Here is a 19951-nt window from a genome sequence, read left to right as displayed (position 1 = left end):
CCTTACTTGAAAAATGCTTTTTTTAATGCTTTCTTTTGTTTACTTCTCTTCCTTCCCTTTTTTGAAACCTATCTCCATAGCTGCCTAGTTTCTTCCTCTCACCTTTTCTAGACTGGTCTCCCAAAGATATTGATAATTACCATCCTTTATTCATCCCACTTCATTTGGTTAACATAATAAATGGAAGTTTAATCATTCTCTTTTTTCCCTAGCTCTTTGGAGCCCAATCCTCTGACTTCCTATTCATCTAATTCAAGTTGAATATTAAATCTCAGACTCCATAAACTAAGTTTTTTCATTAGGTAAAGTCTTGGAATTACTGTTCCTTACATTGCTATCTCCAGCTAGATTGTTTTTTTTTTTTTTTTTCACTCACATGTAGCTCTTAGGTAATTTACGTGCATCAGTGCCCTTTAGTAAATATAGGCTTACTCATCTCATTCAAATTCTATGGAAGGATAAGGAAAGAAGATAAAGGTTTATAAATGACCTTTGGCTAGGGAACTTCTATGTTTTCTGGTGTTTGGATTTCTCCCTTATTTTATAACAGCTAAGAAGGTGTGTTCTTTTTTGGGTGGAGAAGGTGAGGAGTCACTATCATCTACTCATCCAGTTGGACAGGAGTTATGCTGGTAGAATTTGAAATACCATTTAAAATGATTTTATTGCATTTTTCTACTTTTATATCACATGAATCCTTAGAGAAATTAACTTAAATAATTGAAATATTTTAGAAAAAATCCCATTGAGCATAATAAAGACCGCAGAGGTATATAATTTCACAGCACTAACAATTATAAAGATATTGCATTTTCTTGAAAACCTTACATCTGGAAAAATCTTGGAATTAATGAATCACCAATGTATAAATTTTCTAGTTATATATTGCCCTCATGTGGCAAGTGAATGATATGCTGTATTTAAGGAAAACCCTGGCTATAAAGAATCCTATTTCTCAAATTTTTGTGGTTACAGAACACACAGAGATATATTTACAGTACTCACAAATGTAGGTCTAGGAAGAAAATTTGGTTCCCTTCAGATTTTCCTTAAATAACCTCTGTTATTATAACGATTTAGATTAGACTGTGATTTCAGTAGTATAGGGAACTCCCAGATGAAGAAGCTCCACCAGAGTAGATTACCATTCCCTCTGAAATTTATAATTATTATGCATTTGCCTAAAGTACCGAGAAGTTAAATGATTTGCCCAGGTCATGTGTCAGAAGCAGGATTTGAACTAAGGTTTCCATGATTCCAAAGCCATTATTCACCATTCACTACATCACACCACCTATCTTATTAAACAAATAGAAGGATTTATTAAGTACAAGGATAGGAACTGGACCTGTTATTTTATTGATGTAGGGAACTTCCAGATAAAGAAACCTTTTCAAATGAAGATCAGCATCAATAACTTGGAAGGCTTGGAGGAAAGGTTTTTAAGTTAGGGTCCATGAATCTTAAAAAAATATTTTAATAACTGTATTTCATTATAATCATCATTACACATAACTGTATTTATCATAATATTTCATTACCCATAATACTATATATTTTATCTTTAAGTATTTAAAATCATTATCCTGAGAAGGGCTCCATTAGCTTTACCACAGTGCCAGAAGGATCCATGATAATTAGCAGTGGCAACAGCTGCTTCCAGAGCTTTCAAGCCACAGCCAGCAGCTGGTCAGAAGGAGATTGGGTGGGTGGGTGGGGTCTCTTCATTAGCACTGAGGTAGGACTCTGTTGCTTTGCCCATACTCAGATCTGAGTTGCAGAGCTGGGTGGCAGTCAGAGGGTAAGGGAGAACACCAGCACACTAGGCAGATTGTTGTTGTTTGTCTTTTGTTCTCAAAGAAGACCATGACGTCAGGGAGACGATGCTATGACATGCAAGTGAACTGGACTGAAGTGAAGGAAGACTGGGCAAGGGCACTTGTCTCACTTTCTCCAAAGCCAATAGGATCCAGTGACAAGATATAGCTCAAGATGACTGAAAATGGCTCTGGAGCAATGGGAGACCTTGGGTCTCCATTTAACTGTGGCCATACTGATTCAGTGATTAAGACTAGGTAACAATTGAGGCAAAGAATCTCCTCTATCACTTAGTCTTAAAAAAATCTCAAAGAGGAAGAGGAAGAATCAATTTCTACAGTAGATCAGAGAAATACTACAGGCTATTTTGATTTTAGTGATACTTTTGGTAAAGTCTCTCATGGTATTTTTGAGGAAAATACAAAAAGATTCAGACCAGAGAGTATAGTGCGGTGGATCTGTAACTGTTTGAATATTTGAACATAAAGAATAATCATTAATATGTCAGTTTCATGTGGAGACCCCCAGGTATCTATGCTTGACCCAGTGACTTGAATGAAAGCTTAAGTGTCATGCTTATTCAATTTATAAATGGGCACAAAACTGGGAGAGGATAACTAACTTGCTGGATGACATCAATTTCTAAGGATAGAACATTGGACTGATTCTATTAAGCTGAAATTTAAGAGAGATAAATACAAAGACTTACATTTGAGGTCAAAAAATTAATTTTACAAGTTCAAGATAGGAGGAGACTTGGTTAAAGATCAGTTTTCTGAAAAAGAATAAGGGTGTTTTAGTAGATAGGTGAGAAAGATTTAATTATTGGATATCAACCCATGTATTGATCCTGCATTTTGAAAGAGTGCTAATTCTTCTCTGTTTGCTTTCTGAGACCAGAACTCCATGGAAAGTAAAGGAGTGGAGAGAGTAGAAATCAAATTACATGTCTTGTACATCATGCCTGCTTGTCTTATATAAAGCAGACAATGTGAATATTTTAAGTTCAGGATCACATAGCTAATAAATGTCTTAGACCAGATTAGAACTTGGGAAATTGAGTCTTCTTGAGTTTAGGCACAGCACTCTATCCAATGGACCATTGAGCTGCCAGTAGAGCAAAATGAATTATACAAGCAATGTTACATTGAGAGAAAATATCACACTGCTTCTTGATTATTCTTCACATAGGCCTGGTTGTCCAACAAGTGTCACTCAATAAACAAGCATTTATTAAATGACTACTAGGCACTAGATACTGTATTGGATGTGATGGGTAGACGGCCATATCTGTATTCAAATCCTTCCTCTAATGCTTACTAACTGTATGAACCTGGGTGTTGACATTTCTCAGCCTCAGGTTTTTTCATCTATAAAATGGGAATAAACATAATTCCTACTCATAGGGTTGTTGTATCAAATGAGATAACACATGTAAAGGGATTTGAAAATCTTAGTTCTGTATAATTGCCACTTATGACGATGTTGATTTTTGAGTTAAAGTCTGCCATTCCAATCTTGGGTAACCCATTAAACATTTCTGAGCCTCCATTTACTCTTCTATGAAATGTAGGGAATACTACCTGTAGTATCTATTTTCTCCAGCTCCTAAGAGGATAAGATAACATGAGATGATAACTATAAATCATTTTGCAAATCATGAAGCATTGTAGAAATGTTAGCTCTTCTTATTTAATCAGATTTCTGCCTTGTTGCATTCAAAAGAGGCACATAAGCAATTTAGAAAAGAATACTGTGAAGTATAAAGTAAACACAATATAGTTTAGAATATGTACTATAGGTAAAGAAAAGAGAAAGGCTGGTTTAGTCAGGGAAGGCTTTCTTGAGGAGTCAAATCTTGAACTAGACCCCAAAAAGTGATCAAGGTGTAAATGAGGAAGGGAGAATTGTGTGTTTAGAGTAAAATGAATTATAAAAGCACTATCACATTGGGAGAAAATATCATGTTGCTTGCTGATTAGCCTCCATGTAGGCCTGGTGGTGCAATAAGTGTCAGTCAGTAAAAAAGCATTTATTAAGTGATTTCTGTGCACCAGAATTGTCCTGGGTGTAATGGGTAAATCATCATACAAAGGTAAAAGTGAAACATTACCTGTCCTCAGGGAGCTCACATTCTATTGGATAAAATCATTTATATGAAAATTTATAAAAATACAAGATAATTTTTTGGGGAAGTACTGTTGCTTGTCCTTTGTTCTTGAAAATGGATCATGATATCAGGGAGGTGATGCCACGACATACAAGTGAATTGGCTTGAAGTGATGGTGGTGGTGGGGGGTGGACAAAGTCACTTGCCTCATTTTCCCCATCCAGAGGTATCTGGGTCCAGTGGCAAGATATAGATCAAGATCATTAGAGATGGCCCTGGATGCTTGGCCTAGAACCTGTTGGTGGCCAAGGAGAATCGGATTGGTTTTGGTTTAGGACTTGATCCTTAAGAAAGAAATCTATCCAGTAAATCCCAAGATATCTTAGGAGGGTTCAGAGATGCAAAAGAGAAATAACTGCTTTTAAGAGCATCTGTAGGTAATGGTATGATACACTATATGGACAGAAGGAAGAAAGGAGGGAATGAGGGAAGGAAGGAAGGAAGGAAAGGAGGGAGGGAGGGAAAAAGAAAGGGAGGAAGAAAGGAAGGAAGGGAATCTTTCAACCGATCAATTCCAATTTGGGGATTAACTTTACTCTTATAGGTTATTATTTGTCCTTCATTTTTGAAGAGGACCGTGACATCAGGGAGTTGATACCATGACATACAAATGAATTGGATTGAAGTGAGGGAGGACTATACAAGGCTACCTGCCTCACTTTTCCTTCAGAGCTATCTGGATCCAGGGGCAAGATGTAGATCAAGATGACTGGAGATGGCCCTCATGACAAGATAATATTTGTAACTCACAAGAACTTTCTTATGATTAGGAATGTTGGAAAGTATATGCATTGACAAAAGGTACAGGTGCAAGTTGAATACAAAGAGATGCTACTTAAAAATATTAAGGAATTAAAGAGGAATGAACTGGGTAAAAAAGGAAAAGGAGAAGTAGAATGTGGTAAAAATAAAAGAGGGAAGAACAATTTTTTACAATGGAAAAGAAGAGGAGGTAAATGAAGGGGAGTGAACAAACCTTACTTTCATCAGAATTGGCTCAAAGAGAGAGTAATATGTACATTCAATTTAGGGACTTGAATTTCACTCTACAAGAAAGTAGGAGGGAAAGGGATAAGTGGAGAGGGGATGATAGAAATTAGTCAGAAACAAAACACTTTTGAGTAGGAATGGGGTAAAAATAGAGAGTATAGAATAAATAGGGCTAGGGAATAGGGTGAAAGAAATACAATTAGCAAAAGTAACTATGAAAAAATTTTTTATAGCATTTTGTACAGCTATTTGAACTTTGTCCAACAGGCTACAAAACCATCCTTACCCTTTGAAGTAGAAATACCACTACTAGATGTATATCTCAAAAGAGATACAAAACAAAAAGGGAAAGGACCTATGTGTACAAAATATAACAGCTCTTTCCTGGTGAGATTTATTGAGGGAATGCCCATCAATCGGGTAGTGGTTGAACAAATTGTGGCATGTCGTTATAATGGAAAACTATTATGCTCTAAGAAATGATGAGCAGGTTGCTCTCAGAAAAACCTGGGTGAACTGAGGCAAACTAAAATGTACTGATACAAAATAACTGAAATGCTGTAGGATGTTCAACTAGGAATGACTTAACTATTCTTAGCAATATGGTCCAAGACAACCCTGAGAATTTAAGGTGAAAAATACCATGCATCCTCAGAGAAAGAGTTGATGGGGTTTGAATACAGATTGAAACGTACTTTTTTTACTTTTTGTATTTTTCTTGAGGGTCTTTTTTTTTTTTAGTCTATGATTTCTTTTACAACATGACTATTATGGAAATATTTTGTATGACCACACTTGTATAACTGATAATAAATTGCAATGAGGTGTGGGGAAGGAAGAAAGGAGAGAATTTGGAACTCAAAAATTTTTAATGAATGTTAGAACATGTTTTGTACATATAAGTGGGTAAAATAAAATAGTTAATAATTTTTCAAAGGGAATAGTAGAACTTTTATTTACATTTAATTATATCTAAATAAATTGAGTCAGATTGACAGTGGCATCTGTACTTGGTCTATATGGTTACATGTTATATACTCAATTCAAAGTATCCTTAAGAGTTGGAGTTCTGTTATGTCAAAGGGTTCATAGTGCTACTCTCTCTCTCTCTCTCTCTCTCTCTCTCTCTCTCTCTCTCTCTCTCTCTCTCTCTCTCTCTCTCTCTCTTTTAAAGTATCCTTAAGAGTTTAGAATTTCATCATGTCAAAGGGTTCACACTGGTCCTCTCTCATTCATTTGCTTTCAGAAAAATGTGATAGAAGCAGTTTATGTGTGCCTGATTAAATGGATTTTGGGATTACTTTAGGTTGTTTTTAACTAAAGTAATATTAACAAAATGAAGGGTTAGCTTAAAAATATTCCTGTTAAATATAATTTTATTAATTGAGCACATGCAAACAAGAAATTGGCAGGGTTAATGCTCTTTTCTCAGTATTTATTCATAATGTAAATTATGAGGTTAAAAACAAGGATGATCTAATGGGATCTGACAAGAGGTCAGCCAAAAAATTCAAAATTATCATTGAAACAAAGAATGACATCAGCTATTGTTAACAATGAATCTCTTCTTAATGTGACTTACTCCTTTGATATTAGCTAATGAGAAAATGAAACCGTCATGATTAACAGGGAACTTAAAAACTTTTCATTTTCTTGCTAAAAACTATGTCATTCACAAAACTTCTTATGTCAATATACTTTTCAAAATTTGGAAATCGAATCTTAAAACTTGATTTAAAATGTTGCAAACCAGCTATGTCCAAAGGGCTTTAAAATTGTGTATACCCTTTGATTCAGTAATCCCACTGCTAGAACTATACCTGAGAGATATCCTCAAGGAGAGGGGTGTGTGTGTGTGTGTGTGTGTGTGTGTGTGTGTGTGTGTGTGTGTGGTGGCTAAGAATTGGAATTCAAAAAGATATCCATCAACTGTGGAATGGCTAAGCAAGATGTACTATAATTGTAATGAATATTATTATAATGGGATATTATTGTACTAAAAGAAATAAGAAGCAGGATAATTTCAGAAAAACCCAGGAAGATATATATGAACTGATGCATAGTGAAATGAATTAGAAGAATATGTACAGTAACAGCAATTTTGTTCAATTAAGAATTGTCATTGACTTAACTATTCTCAACATTACAATGGACCATACTATCTGCCTCTAGAGAAAGTATTGATATTGATTGAATATAGACTGAAACGTGTTATTTTTATTTTCTTTCATTTTTTTCTTTTACTCATCTTTTCTTCTACAAAATGACTGATATGGAAATGTTTTACATAATTGCATATCTAACTTGTATGTGATTGTTTAGCATTTCAGGAAAGGAGAAAGGAAAGGAAGGATGGAATTTAGAACTCAAAACTTTAAATAAAAATGGTTTTTTTAAATGGAAATAGTACTGCCAAACCAAGACATTCAGTGAGTTTTGAATATGTTTGTTAAAAGTATAAAAATAAAATATCTTTTGATTTTCAGGAATAATGGATTAATACAAAGAAGTTTACTGGCCAAATTTCTACAATGACCTTGGCATAATGATAGATATGTTTGACAAATTAATATCATGATTTAATGAGGGTAGTCTATAATCATTGCTTCCATTAGAATTTATACGTCTTTGTGAAGAATCATTTTTAGTTCTGACAGCCATTTAAATCAAATGTTAAAATAAATGGAATTTAGAACCAGGCCATTGACTTGCCATTTCATAATGTATTAGATCCAGTTTTTAAAAAATAATAGAGCATATCCAACCACACTGCTTTTACTAAAGTAACAGCTAGATGGCACAGTGCTTCAAAGACTGGGCTTGGACTTAGGAAAACAAATTCCAATACTATTTTGTGTTTCTTTCACTACTGCTATTGTCAATGACAATAATAGTTCTGTTGACTTTGCCAGGCCATCCATTTTGTTTTTTTATCATTTATTCTTTATTGTACCTGAAATCAATTTTTTGAGATGCAAGAAAAGGTAAAATCAATTCTCAAACTGTAATTCCTAGTAGAGAAAATATCATCTTCACAAATTACAAGGCAAATGGAAAATCTTTATGGTCAAGTACATTGACATGTCATAAATGTACCAATGACAACTAGATTGTGTAATAATTTGGCTGGAATCAGGAAGAATCAGGATGTTTCAATCTGGCCTCAAGCACTTTCTTGTTGTTTTATCCTTGGCAAGTTATTTAACCTGTGTTTGCTTCCATTATCTCAATTATAAAATAGGGCTAATAACAGCACCTACCTCACATGAGATAATATTTGATAACATTTCTACAATTCTTAGCACAGTGCCTATTATATACTAGATGTTATATAAATATTAATTATTTATATTCACGTGATATTTCATTGAAATATTGCTATTTCTCACACACGGAATCTCCTTTTTCCAATGTAGATCAGCATTTTTGTGGCAACTTAACAGTCTTAGAGACCTGCCTATAGCACTGAGAAGAAGCAGCGCTAAGGTTTCCTCAGAATAATATCAATCTGGAGGCAGCTAGCTGGTATGGTGGATAGAGCACCAGGCCTGGAGTCCAAAAAACCTGAGTTCGAAACTGACCTCAGACATTTACTAGCTGTGTGACCCTGGACAAATCACTTAACTCTGCCTCAGTTTCTTTATCTGTCAAATGAGCTGGAGAAGGAAATGGCAAACCACTCCAGTATCTCTGCCAAGAAAATTCCAATTGGGTCATGAAGAGTTTAACATGAGTGAAATGACTAAACAACAAACACATAATGTGTCAGGGGAAGAACTTGAACTCTGATGTCATTTGCTTTTGCCTTAGCTATACTTTCTATCATTATATAGCATATGAATGAAAAGTTAACAGAAAAGGATTTCAAATTATTTCATCACAATTGATTCTGGTTTGCAAAAAATCTTTTCTACAGCGTTTTATATTGATAATAAACTTGGAAAAAAAGGCACAGAGTATGGATTCTTATTATTTTTTTCCTTCTTGTCATGAAACTCTTTAGTACCCAAGTGAAAACTATGGATTCTATCCCTCAGAATCATAAATTTAAATAATTATAGGAAGTGCTAAAATCTGTTTAAAGAAAAAAATATATATTTATTCCAAAATAATTAACATTTGTAATTCTAAGATTTTGTTTTATGCATTTAAAACATGATAAAAATAGCTAGGATGGTGCAGCACTTTAAGATTTGCAAAGTACTTTACAAATATTATTTTATTCTTATAACAACTCTGGAAGGTAGAAGCTATTATTATATCAGTTTTATAGATGAAGAAACTGAAGCAGACGTTAATAAATATGTCTTTTAATAAGCAAATGAAAACATTACTAATTAAAATAAATAATTAATAAAATGAGCAAATAATAAAGGTGTAAATTTTTTTCCTATCCATGTTAATATTCCCCCCCACTCCCGAAATCTATCCACAGATCCCCTGCCAACTCAGAATTAAGAATCCTTGACATAGAGTTAACTTTAGAATAATAATTATACCTTTATTTAAGAGATGTTGTTAAGATTCTTTCAATGACTCATTCCCTTGTCAGAAACTTTATAACTGGGGTAGAAATAACCTAGCCGTCATAGGACTTTGACAATGAGAATAATTGTATGAAAGTATTAATGAAAAATTCCCAATAAATTTCCATCCCAGTGCCTCACTGTGACATGGAGATAACCCTTCATTCTCAGAGGCTATTCCATTATTGAAAGTTCCAGCAAGTTCTGCTTTGCTGGAAAGGATTAACCCTGCTTGCCTCAGTTTCCTCATCTTTAAATGAGTTGCAGAATGAAATGGCAAACCACTCCTTTGCCAATGGCAAGAAAACCCCAAATGGGGTCATGAAGAATTGGATGTAAGTGAAATGACTGAATAACAGCAACATGATGACAGGAATGCAGCAAACAACTGCGACCTGAGTGCTAATGCTTTCACTACGAGATTACCTTCCACTTATTCTCTCTTTATTTTGTATGTATTCATTTACATGTTTTCTCCCCCATTAGAATGTGAGTGACTTGAGCATGGGTTTTTTTTTTTTTTTTTGTATTTCCAACCTGTGACATAGTATCTGGAACACAGTTAGTTTTTAATATATGCTTATTGGACCCATTGGCTAGCTAGTTTGAGGAGATACTGGCTACCAGATGTTAATTTTTTGGATTACAAATCCTCCTTTTAAAATATTGACTAAAATATGGAAACATTAAGGGTTGCTTCTATAGCAAGAATCCCAACTAAAATAATTTCAAATAGTCAAAAAAAAACCCTCTGTTTTCTTTGGAAGTCTTGGAGATGGTCAAGGGGAGAGATGAGATTAGGCTAAATTTAAAGGGAAATGGAAGAGAGAACTATTTCTAGGACTTTATTTTCATTACATCTACCACAGCATATTGTCACTGAGCTCAGTTTGCTGTTTTAATTTTTAAAAATGAGAATAATAATGCTTGAGCTGCCTCTTAGGATACATATTAGACTTTGTAGCTCCCCAAATCATTCACCCAAATTTCCATGTACAAAACTTGAAACCTATATCCGGTGCTTCCTTTTCCTCTTATAGAGTATTAAGTCCTCTTGTATATATACTTCTTTAGTCTTTCTTGCATTTTCTTTTCCTCCCCTGCTGAAATATCAATATAGGTCTCTGTCATCACTAATCTGTGACTATGTCAAAGGCATACCTATGCATTTTTCTAATGCTGCTTCCTTCCAATGTAACCTTTAAAAAATCTCTGTCAGAATAACTTGGTCATAGGGCACATAATTTAAAGCTGTAGGTAACTTTGGTGAAAATTGCAGGGGTTCTTGAACTGGATCCCCTTAATTAATGGACTCCTCAAGTGGTCAATTGATAGATTTCAGAGGGGTTATGAATTTAGATGGAAAATTATATCTTTATTCCAATGTAATTGATATCCTTTGTAATCTTACATATTTTATGTCTTTTAAAAAGTCGTTCTGAGAATAATAAAAAGCTAGCATTTATATAATACTTTATGATTGTCAAAACATTGTATGACAAAGTAATAAATGTTTATAAATATTTTCTCATTTTATCTTCACAACAACCCTGTTATTATCCCAGTTTTATAGATGAAGAAACTAAGGCAGTGAGGGGATCACTCAGGACCACACAGTGTCTGAAGCCAAAGAATTTCTTTATTCAAGGGTCAGTTCTATCCACAGCTGAAAAAAAAAAAAAGCTGAGATTCACTAAGTAGCTGAAAAGGGATCGTTAGGTTTCATTAGACTGCTGAAGGGATCTGTGATCCCAGAAAAAGTTATGAATTCCTGATCTATTCAATTCTTTCACTTTACAGATGAGGAAAATGAGGCCTCAAGAAATTACATATATTATTGCTCAAGGTCACACAGTTAATGAATTCTGTTAGTAGTAACAGAACCTTCTGGTGGCAAATCTTGGGATCCTCCCAGCTGCCGGGGTCCTGTTTTGCAATTCTGTAGTGTACTATTTTTAATCTATGATTTCATCCCTGTACTGACCTCTACCAACATAACTTGGCACCTTCTCTACAATTTGTAGTCGTAAACTGTTATTTGTGGTACTGGGAGAGTAAGTGACTTGCCAGTATATAGAAGAGGTAGGGTTTGAACCAGAGCTTCCTCATTCTGATATCAGCTCTTGTTGGGTTATCTTGTTTAATGCAAGTCCTTCTCCTATAATTTTGCCTGCTAAAGGTATCTGAGTTTGAATCATAGCCCTTTTAATAGACTAGTATCTCCATAAGGACATGGGATGGCATATGTGCCATCCCAGCATCTGTCTCCCCCTGGAACTAGCCTAGTGCCTAATATAAATGCTTAATCAATGTTTATTGAATGAATGAATGAATATTTAATGAGAATACTAATGTGAATGGATCACAGACTCATAGCTCTTGTGCTGACAAGGCCCTCGAAGGCCATCTAGTCCAATCCCGTTCATTCTAGGGATACTGAGGCGGGAGGAACTTCTCCAAGGTCACACCCAAGGTTCTCTGACTTCCAGAGACCGGGAGAACTAAGTGAAGGATGATGATGATGGTGATGATGATGATGGTGATGACTCTCAGTCCACGCTTGCTGCATGTGTCCCCAGGATCTAGCACTATCAAAAGGCCCTGGGAACAGAGCAGCTAATGGAGCCGGCCCTCTGGGGCATTGTTCTCTTTAGCCACATATCCTAACGAGCATCCCCTAATCATTCGGGGCCGCCAGTGGTCTAGCTCCAGGTTGGCTCTTTCCCAGGGAGCTGGCCCAAAGCCGAAGCCCAGAATTCCCACCACCCCAGCAGCCTGCGTAGTTCCCCTCTTCTTGCTCCTAGATTCTAGGGCAGGGCCAGCTGGGCTGGAGCAGGGCGCTTTGACAGCTCGGAGTGAGCCAGAGTAGCTTAGAACGCGCCTGGTTAAAAAGTCCCGGAGGCGAGCTCCGCCTTCTGGGCTTTTTGATTGGCTAAAGGGATGGATGGATGGATGGATAGATGGATGGTCTGGTGGGTGGTTGAAGGGAGGAGGGAAGAGAGAGGGGGTGGTGTGGGGTGTGTGAGCGGTGCGCGAGCGGTGCGCGTGTAAGCGGTTCCTGAGCCCAGGCTCGCATTCACAGGACCAGCAGAGGGAGGAGGTGGAAGAGAGGGACGAGAGGGGAGGAGAAGGGGGAGAGAAATGCTCGCTTGTGCGTGAGGATCTGCGGGTTACCAGCTGGGGTGCAGACCTGCGGGGCGGCCAGCCCCTCGGGTCTGCGGGGCGCGCTCAGGGCGGGGGTAGTGCGTGTGTGAAGGAGGGGGCGTTGGCGACGGCCGCGGTAGGAGAGGCTGCAGCCCGGGAGCGGGCTCGGGCCCCCACCTCTTCCAGACGCCGGTTTTCCTCCCCCGCAGCCTCACACCTCCTCCTACTTCTCTCCCAGCCCTCGCGCCCCTTGCCCGCCTAGCTCGGCCCGGGAGCGCAGTGGGTAAAGGACGGAGAGGGGGCTGCACAAGACAAAGGGGGCGCGGGGGAGCAGCTGGCGATGGCTTCTCTGAGCCTGGGGGGGCTGAGCGTGAACCGTAGCGGCGGCAGCAGCAGCAGCAGCAGCAGCAGTAGCTGCAAGAAGAGCTTGAACGCCCGCAATGCTGCAGTGGAAAGAAGGAACCTGATTACCGTGTGCAGGTAAAGAAAGCCCCGGGCTGGACGGGGAGGCGGGGGAGGTTAAGGGGAAAGATGGATAGTGTCTGGGCTGGTGGGAGCCCCAGCTGCTGGTGAAGCCTCCCGGGATTTCTCCCGCGGCCCTCTCCTCCTCCTGCCGGCCGGTGCCCCTCGGGAAGAGGACGCAGAGCATCTTTCTGCAGGGACCAGAAGGGAGGAGGAGCGTGCACCTTCATTTGCCAATTGCCAAGTCCCCCGGTGCTGGCTTTTCTTACTCCAGCCTCTCCCCGGAGCTCTCTTTTCTCCCTTCCCCCTACAAAGCTGCGTTACCTGCAGCATCCTCTTGGCTCACCTTCCTCCTCCCCACCTCTGCGCCGCCGCCAGGTGCAGGGGAGGCCTGGCCTCCGGGGAAGAAGAGGAGGAGAAAGGGGAAGATGCAGTCTCCTGCTCTGATCTCTCTCCTCCTCCTCCTATCTCTCTGCAGCTTAGGGTTTTTTCTTGGGCTTCCTGGGCCAGGAGAGAAGGTAATAACAGTGGTTCAGGGCGTATCCTTAGGGGACACCTCCACAGCTTTCTTTAGGGCCTGAGACATTCTCACTTTCCCCAGATCTCAGTCTCCGAGGGCTGGGGAGTTTTGGGTGACGAGAGAAGAACGAAGTTCTGGCTGTTAGGACAAGGAGGAACAGTCTTGCATGTAGGAGTGCGGCCTCCTTTTAGAGGTGCTCCCGAGATGGAGCAGAGGATCACTTTTGGTACAGTTATTCCGTAGGAAAGGAGGGCCGACGTTCCAATCAATTTTTCCTTCCTGCCTTTTTAGAAAATAATGCAGCGGATGTAATTAGAACTTTGAGAATATGTTTTATGGTGGGATGGGAGGTCTGTATTCAAGTGATACTTTTGACAGCTACTCAGTGAAGATTCTGGGCAATCCTGTCTGCCTCCAACCTGAGATCCTCTGTCTATTAAATGAGGGTGGGTGGTGCAGTGGGTAATGCTGGATTTCGAATAAGGAAGATCTGAGTTTCACTGTTGTCTTATACTATCTAGCTGTGTGATCCCTTGAAAATCACTTTCTTTCCCCGAAATTCACCCAGCGTCCTGAAGTTGGTGATGGAAATAGGGGAGTAGTGGAGGTAGCAGATGACCTAGGTGTGGAAGTGTTTTAATTCCACTTAATTCCATACTAGGTAGATCTTTGTTGTGGTGGTTTCAGTTTTAAAAGTTTCTGTGTAAGAGTTATAACGCATGATATAAGCATGTCATATAAGAGGAAGTATAGAGTAGTCTCAATATCCAAAAGACCTGGATTCAAGTTCTGCCTCCAACAAACACTGACTGGGAGAATCTGTAAATAATCCCTTAACTTCTTCCTCCAGCCTAATTCCCTCTTTGTCTATTAGAGGCAGGCAAGAGTGGTACATTTGTTTGTAGAGTGCTGGAATTGGAGTCAGAAGATTGTATACATATATATAAAACATATATATGTGTGTTCCTATCTTGCCTCAAACATTTGTAAGTCTTAACATACCTCAATTTCCTTATCTGTAAAACAAGAATAATATCATCTACCTTATAGAGTTGTTGTGAGGATGAAATGAGATAACATAGATAAAACACTTTGTAAATCTTAAGGGTCTATATAAATGCTACTTATTAACTGCAGAGCAGTGACCAAACTGCAGTTAGAGAAAATTTTCTCACTGGAATTCCCCTGCATCAAAGAACTCATAATCTGGTTTCTTTTTCTTAACTCTCCCTCCAAAAGACAGTTTGTCTCTGTCTTAATTTGCAAGGGAAAAAATAGTTATTTCAAAAGTTTGTTTTATGTAATCATATAAAGTGGTTGTTCATTTTAGAGATAATCATCACCTTTTTAGTATTTGCTAATCGTAGGCCAAAAATGTTAGATTTCCTTTGTTTACCATTTGTCTCTGTATGCTCCAGCAGACTGTATATTCTCTTATTCTTTGTGTTTTTGTTTCCTAAAGTTAATTTACTTTAATCAGAGAGGTATCTTTATTTTTAATATTGGACTTTAAATAAATATGGGATTTTGCTAGTGAAAATGCTCCCTAAACTCTGGTAGAGGAGTTGGGAAGGCTTGGAAGGTTTGGAATCACCTCTGACACTATGACCTTGGAGAAATCACTTGCCTTTAATTTTCTCATCTTTAAGAAAGGGAAGATTTACCACATGATCTCTAAAACTTCATTCTAGCAAGTGATTTTAAGTTTGTGTATCTGGGTTCAAATTTTATTTCAATGTTAGTACACATCTGCACATATTAATTAACCTTGGTTTCCTCATTTGCGAGATGAGAGCTGGACTAGATTTAAAGTACATGGTTTAAAGTACATGATCCTTCTCCTTGTGTGTCTTTCCTTTCCACATAGCTAATTTGCCAGACCCTGCAGTGGCTTCCCAGTAGAGAACAATTTAAGGGTTTTTCTTAGCCTGAGGTTCATGAACATTAAAAAAAAAACATATTTCAGTAACTGTATTTCAGTATGATCGGTTGCTTTGATAATTCTGTGTGTCTTATTTTGTGTATTTAATAACATTTTTGAGAAGGCTTCACCAGACAACTAAAGGAGTCCATGACATGAAAGAATTAAGACATAGGTTTAAGGGCATTTATAACTACTTTCTAAGTGAGATACTAATAGGATTCAGAAATCACTTATTCAGAGGTTAAACTTGTTTGTGTCACAGCCTCCTTTGTCATGATGGTAAACCTATGTACTCCTTCACTCAAGGACATTCTCAAGGTCTCTGAGGAACTTAGGTATTGATGGTGAGACATGGGAGATGCTGATACAGGATTGTCCAGCATGGAAAGCCTGCATCAAAGAAGGTGCTGTGCTCTGTGAGCAAAGCAGATTTGCAGTGGCTCAAAAGCAATGTGAGCTGGGCAAATTTAGAGATATCTCTTTCCCAAATGTTCATACCGACAATTTGTGCCTGAGCTGTGGTTAAAGGCTTCCATATTCACATTGGTTTGATTAGCTTCAGTCTGACATACTGTATATTGACCCTGACATAGTGATGTCATTTTGATCTCCTTCCATTATGCAAGATGATGATATATGCATATAAATGTGTATAATCAGTTACAGGATTACAATAGCATAAAATAAGGCCAGAATTATGCAAAAAGCCACTCATGTTGAAATACAGATGTCAAAAAAATTATTTTAAGTTCATAGAAGTCTTGATTAAGAATCTGCCCCCTCTAGTCCAACTCTATAATTTTATAGACAAAAGAAATGAGATTCAGACATGAAGTGACTTAGAGACAAGGTGAAAGCTCCTCATTGGCAGAACATGTTATTGACTATGCTCTGCACTAGATCGTTAGCTAAAAACAACACTCTTCTTTGCATCTAGAGGTGATCTTTCATGGTATGTGCCATATTAAAGGTGAAACCTGTCTTTATTATTCTGGGGATATTCAGTATTTGTTCTTAACTTCTAGTTTTTTTTTTTTTTTTGCCCTTGAGCTTTATGACTTTTGCTTAATACCTTCATTGGGAGCAGGATTAAGAAAGAAAGAGATGAAGAAATTTTAATGAAGTACTTTGAAATGTTTTTAGGAGTTATATTAAGCACATTTTTCCACATGGGAGGAACAAAGAGGATCCCTATTTATTTATTTATATTGCTAGCTGATTATAGTATATTATGATGAACAACAAAACATTTAAACAAATATCTTTTTTCCCTTAAGTTTACATGCAGCTTAAGTATTATGGTATACACATATATACATATATGTATATTATATATACATATATACATATATATATATATATTTGTTGTAGGCTCTTAATAAATTATTTTTAAATTAAGTTGAGAGTTTGCATGTTACATTGATTATTCATTGGGGGCTTGCCAAAACATTTCTCCCATTATCCTAAATAGAACAGAGTTGATGCTATATTTGAAATGTCTTCATTTTCCAGCTCTAGAAATTAGACCTATTTCCTAAATGTCCTGATAAGTCCTGAGCAAGGAGAGCCATTTAGGGCCATTTTGAAAAGTTTCTTTACTTAAGTGGAACAGTCAGAGAAAGTATTTTGTCTACGCCTCTTGCCTTTGACATCTCCATTTTCAGATCCTCAAAGTCTTAGCAGTTCCTCCTAATGTGTTCTGTTTTCAATTGATTTTGAGAGCCAGGTAATAGTTGAAAGAGGTCTGGAATCAGGAGACCTGAATTCTAAATCCTGTTAGCTTCAGTTTCCTCATCTGTAAAAGGAAATGGCAATTCATTCCTCCAGTGTCTTTGCTGAGCCAGACCCAACTGAAATGACTAAATAAGAAAATGGGTGTAATATTAGCACTTACTTCACAGGGTTATTGTGAGGATCAAATGAAATAATATATGTAAAACACTTGGCAAACTTTAAATTTACATAGATGTATATATGTGTGCATAAGTATACACATATGTGCATATATATTAGCTGCTATTATTTTGTAAATAAAGATTTGCTTTCTCTAGGACATTTTAAAGAGAACATCAAATGTCCCTGGTATCTCTAACATTATTCTACATAGTAGGTAATCATTACATATTTATTGAGTTAAATAGGATCTTGACAAGACTCTTCCTTCAGCCTTTTTCTATCTTTGCATCTTCCCTCTATATTTTTGTTGAACATTAACAATTCCAGTTCCACATTAACAACTGTCTACAAGACATTTATTTCTCTTTCAATGCCAGAATTTCCAAAATGTCCCCCTCAAATTCTCCTAACTTCTAACTATATTCCCAACTTCCCTTTTTTTTTTTTTTCGGAGGATACTTGCATTCTATTAATGACTCAGATTGACATCCTTCATCATCTTTTGCATGAAGCTCTTCCTGCTTTGCTCTCTGTTTTTAGTGTCTTTCCTCTTAAAGAACTTTGTATTCACTTACTTTGTATATACTATTTGCATGCATTTATATTATATTGTATCTATTTATACATTTATTTTTTCCTCAATAGAATGTAAGCTCATTGCAAATAGAAATTGTTTCATTCATTGTAAGAATCTACCACAGTGCTTGATACATAGTAAGTACAGAACAAATACTTGTCAATTGATCATCTTCCCCATCTAAACAATTGCCAAGAGACTTACATGAACTGATGCTAAATGAAATTAGCAGAACCAGGAGATCATTATATACCTCAACAATGATTCTGTTTGAGGATGTATTCTGATGGAAGTGGATCTCTTCGATAAAGAGATGCTAATTCAGTTTCAATTGATCAAAGATGGACAGAAGCAGCTACACCCAAAGAAAGAACACTGGGAAATGAATATAAACTGCTTGCATTTTTGTTTTTCTTCCTGGGTTATTTATACCTTCTGAATCCAGTTCTCCCTGTGCAACAAGAAAACTGTTCGGTTCTGCACACATATGTAGTATCTAGGATATACTGTAACCTATTCAACATGTAAAGGACTGCTTGCCATCTGGGGGAGGGGGTGAGGGAGGGAGGGGAAAAATCAGAACAGAAGTGAATGCAAGGGATAATGCTGTAAAAAATTACCCTGGGATGGGTTCTATCAATAAAAAGTTATTTAAAAAAATAAATAAAAAATAAACAATTGCCAAATGTTGTTGATTCTACCACCACAATTTTCTTTCCATTTCCTTCTTTTTAACCAAACAACCATGATTCAAATTTAGGGACTTATCATTTCTTATCTAGATGATTGCAAAAGCTTCTTAAATAATTCCAGTATTTCTCCACTTCATTCCATTAATTGTCAAATTGATTACAAAAAAATATAGATCTAAACTTATAGATTTATAAGTTTATAAACTTGTCAATGGTTTCTAAGGATAAAATCAAAGATCTTTTCTTTGATATTTAAATATCAAACCTAGATTTAAATTTAAATATTAAAATCTGGAATTTACCTATTTTCTAGTTTTATTTTATGTCAATCTCTTTCACATATATTCCAGTCAAAGTGGCCCAAACTTAGAGTGTGAAAGTGTTGTCTGCATCTCCACATATCAGAAGTCTTCACTGTGTTTTCCTGTCTTTCAGGGCCTTCCACAATCTTTGGTCACCCTACCTTCCCAGCAATGTCTATTACTAATCCACTATGCTATACTGGGTTACTTTTTGTCCACAGCTCAATTATTCTTTATCACTCTGTCAACTCCCCTTCCCAGTTTTCTGCTTAAAAGCAGTATACAGTTCTATTCCCCTTCATCATCATCCTACCCATCTTTTTTTTTAAATAGTATTTCTCCTCAATTACATGCCAAGGCAATTTTTAGCATTCATTTTTACAAGATTTTTGACTTCCAAATGTTTCTCCCTCCCTTTCTCCTTTCTTCCTAAAATGGTAGGCAATTTGATATAGATTATAGATGTGCTATCCTGTAAAACATATTTCAACCTTAATCACAGTTGTAAAAGAAGAAACAGAACAAAAGAAAAAGCAAAAAAAAAAATTAATAAAGTAAGTGAAAAATGTATGCTTCGATCTGTTTGTAGAGTCCATAAGTTCTTTATCTGGATGTGAATAATATTTTCCTTCATTAGTCCTTTATACTTATCTTGAATCATTGTGTTAATGAAAAGAGCTGAATCATTTGGAGTGGATCATTATATAATGTTGCTAATACCATGTACAATTTTCCTATACATGTAGGTCTTTTTCTGCTTTTTATTATTCTCTTTGGGATCCAGATATAGTAATGGTATTGCTTAATCAAAGCATATGTACATTTTGGTTGCCTTTTGGGCATAGTTCCAAATATTTCTCAGAATGTTTGGATGAGTTCATCTACCAACAGTACATGAGAGTCCCAGTTTTCCTACACTCTCTCCAATAT

The 19951-nt window shown here is 36.9% G+C and overlaps 1 protein-coding gene across 4 annotated transcripts in view; it reads left to right on the top strand.

Annotated features, from left to right (window-relative positions):
• The first annotated feature begins 11525 nt into the window (after positions 1-11525).
• The window catches only part of RUNDC3B (RUN domain containing 3B), a 116870-nt gene continuing 108444 nt past the window's right edge, over positions 11526-19951 (top strand). Inside the window, exon 1 of one of the 4 annotated variants that reach the window (XM_052000924.1) lies at positions 11526-13128. In XM_052000924.1, coding sequence (XP_051856884.1) covers positions 12989-13128 — 140 coding nt within the window. In that variant the 5' untranslated portion in view covers positions 11526-12988. The remainder of the gene's footprint in view (positions 13129-19951) is intronic. The other 3 variants (XM_052000925.1, XM_052000922.1, XM_052000923.1) reach the window with 3 other exon arrangements.

This window comes from Antechinus flavipes, chromosome 5, assembly GCF_016432865.1.
Source record: "Antechinus flavipes isolate AdamAnt ecotype Samford, QLD, Australia chromosome 5, AdamAnt_v2, whole genome shotgun sequence".
NCBI classification, from domain to species: Eukaryota; Metazoa; Chordata; class Mammalia; order Dasyuromorphia; family Dasyuridae; genus Antechinus; species Antechinus flavipes.
The sequence above is the reverse complement of the archived record's forward strand: the minus strand, read 5'-3'. Positions and strand labels throughout refer to the sequence as shown.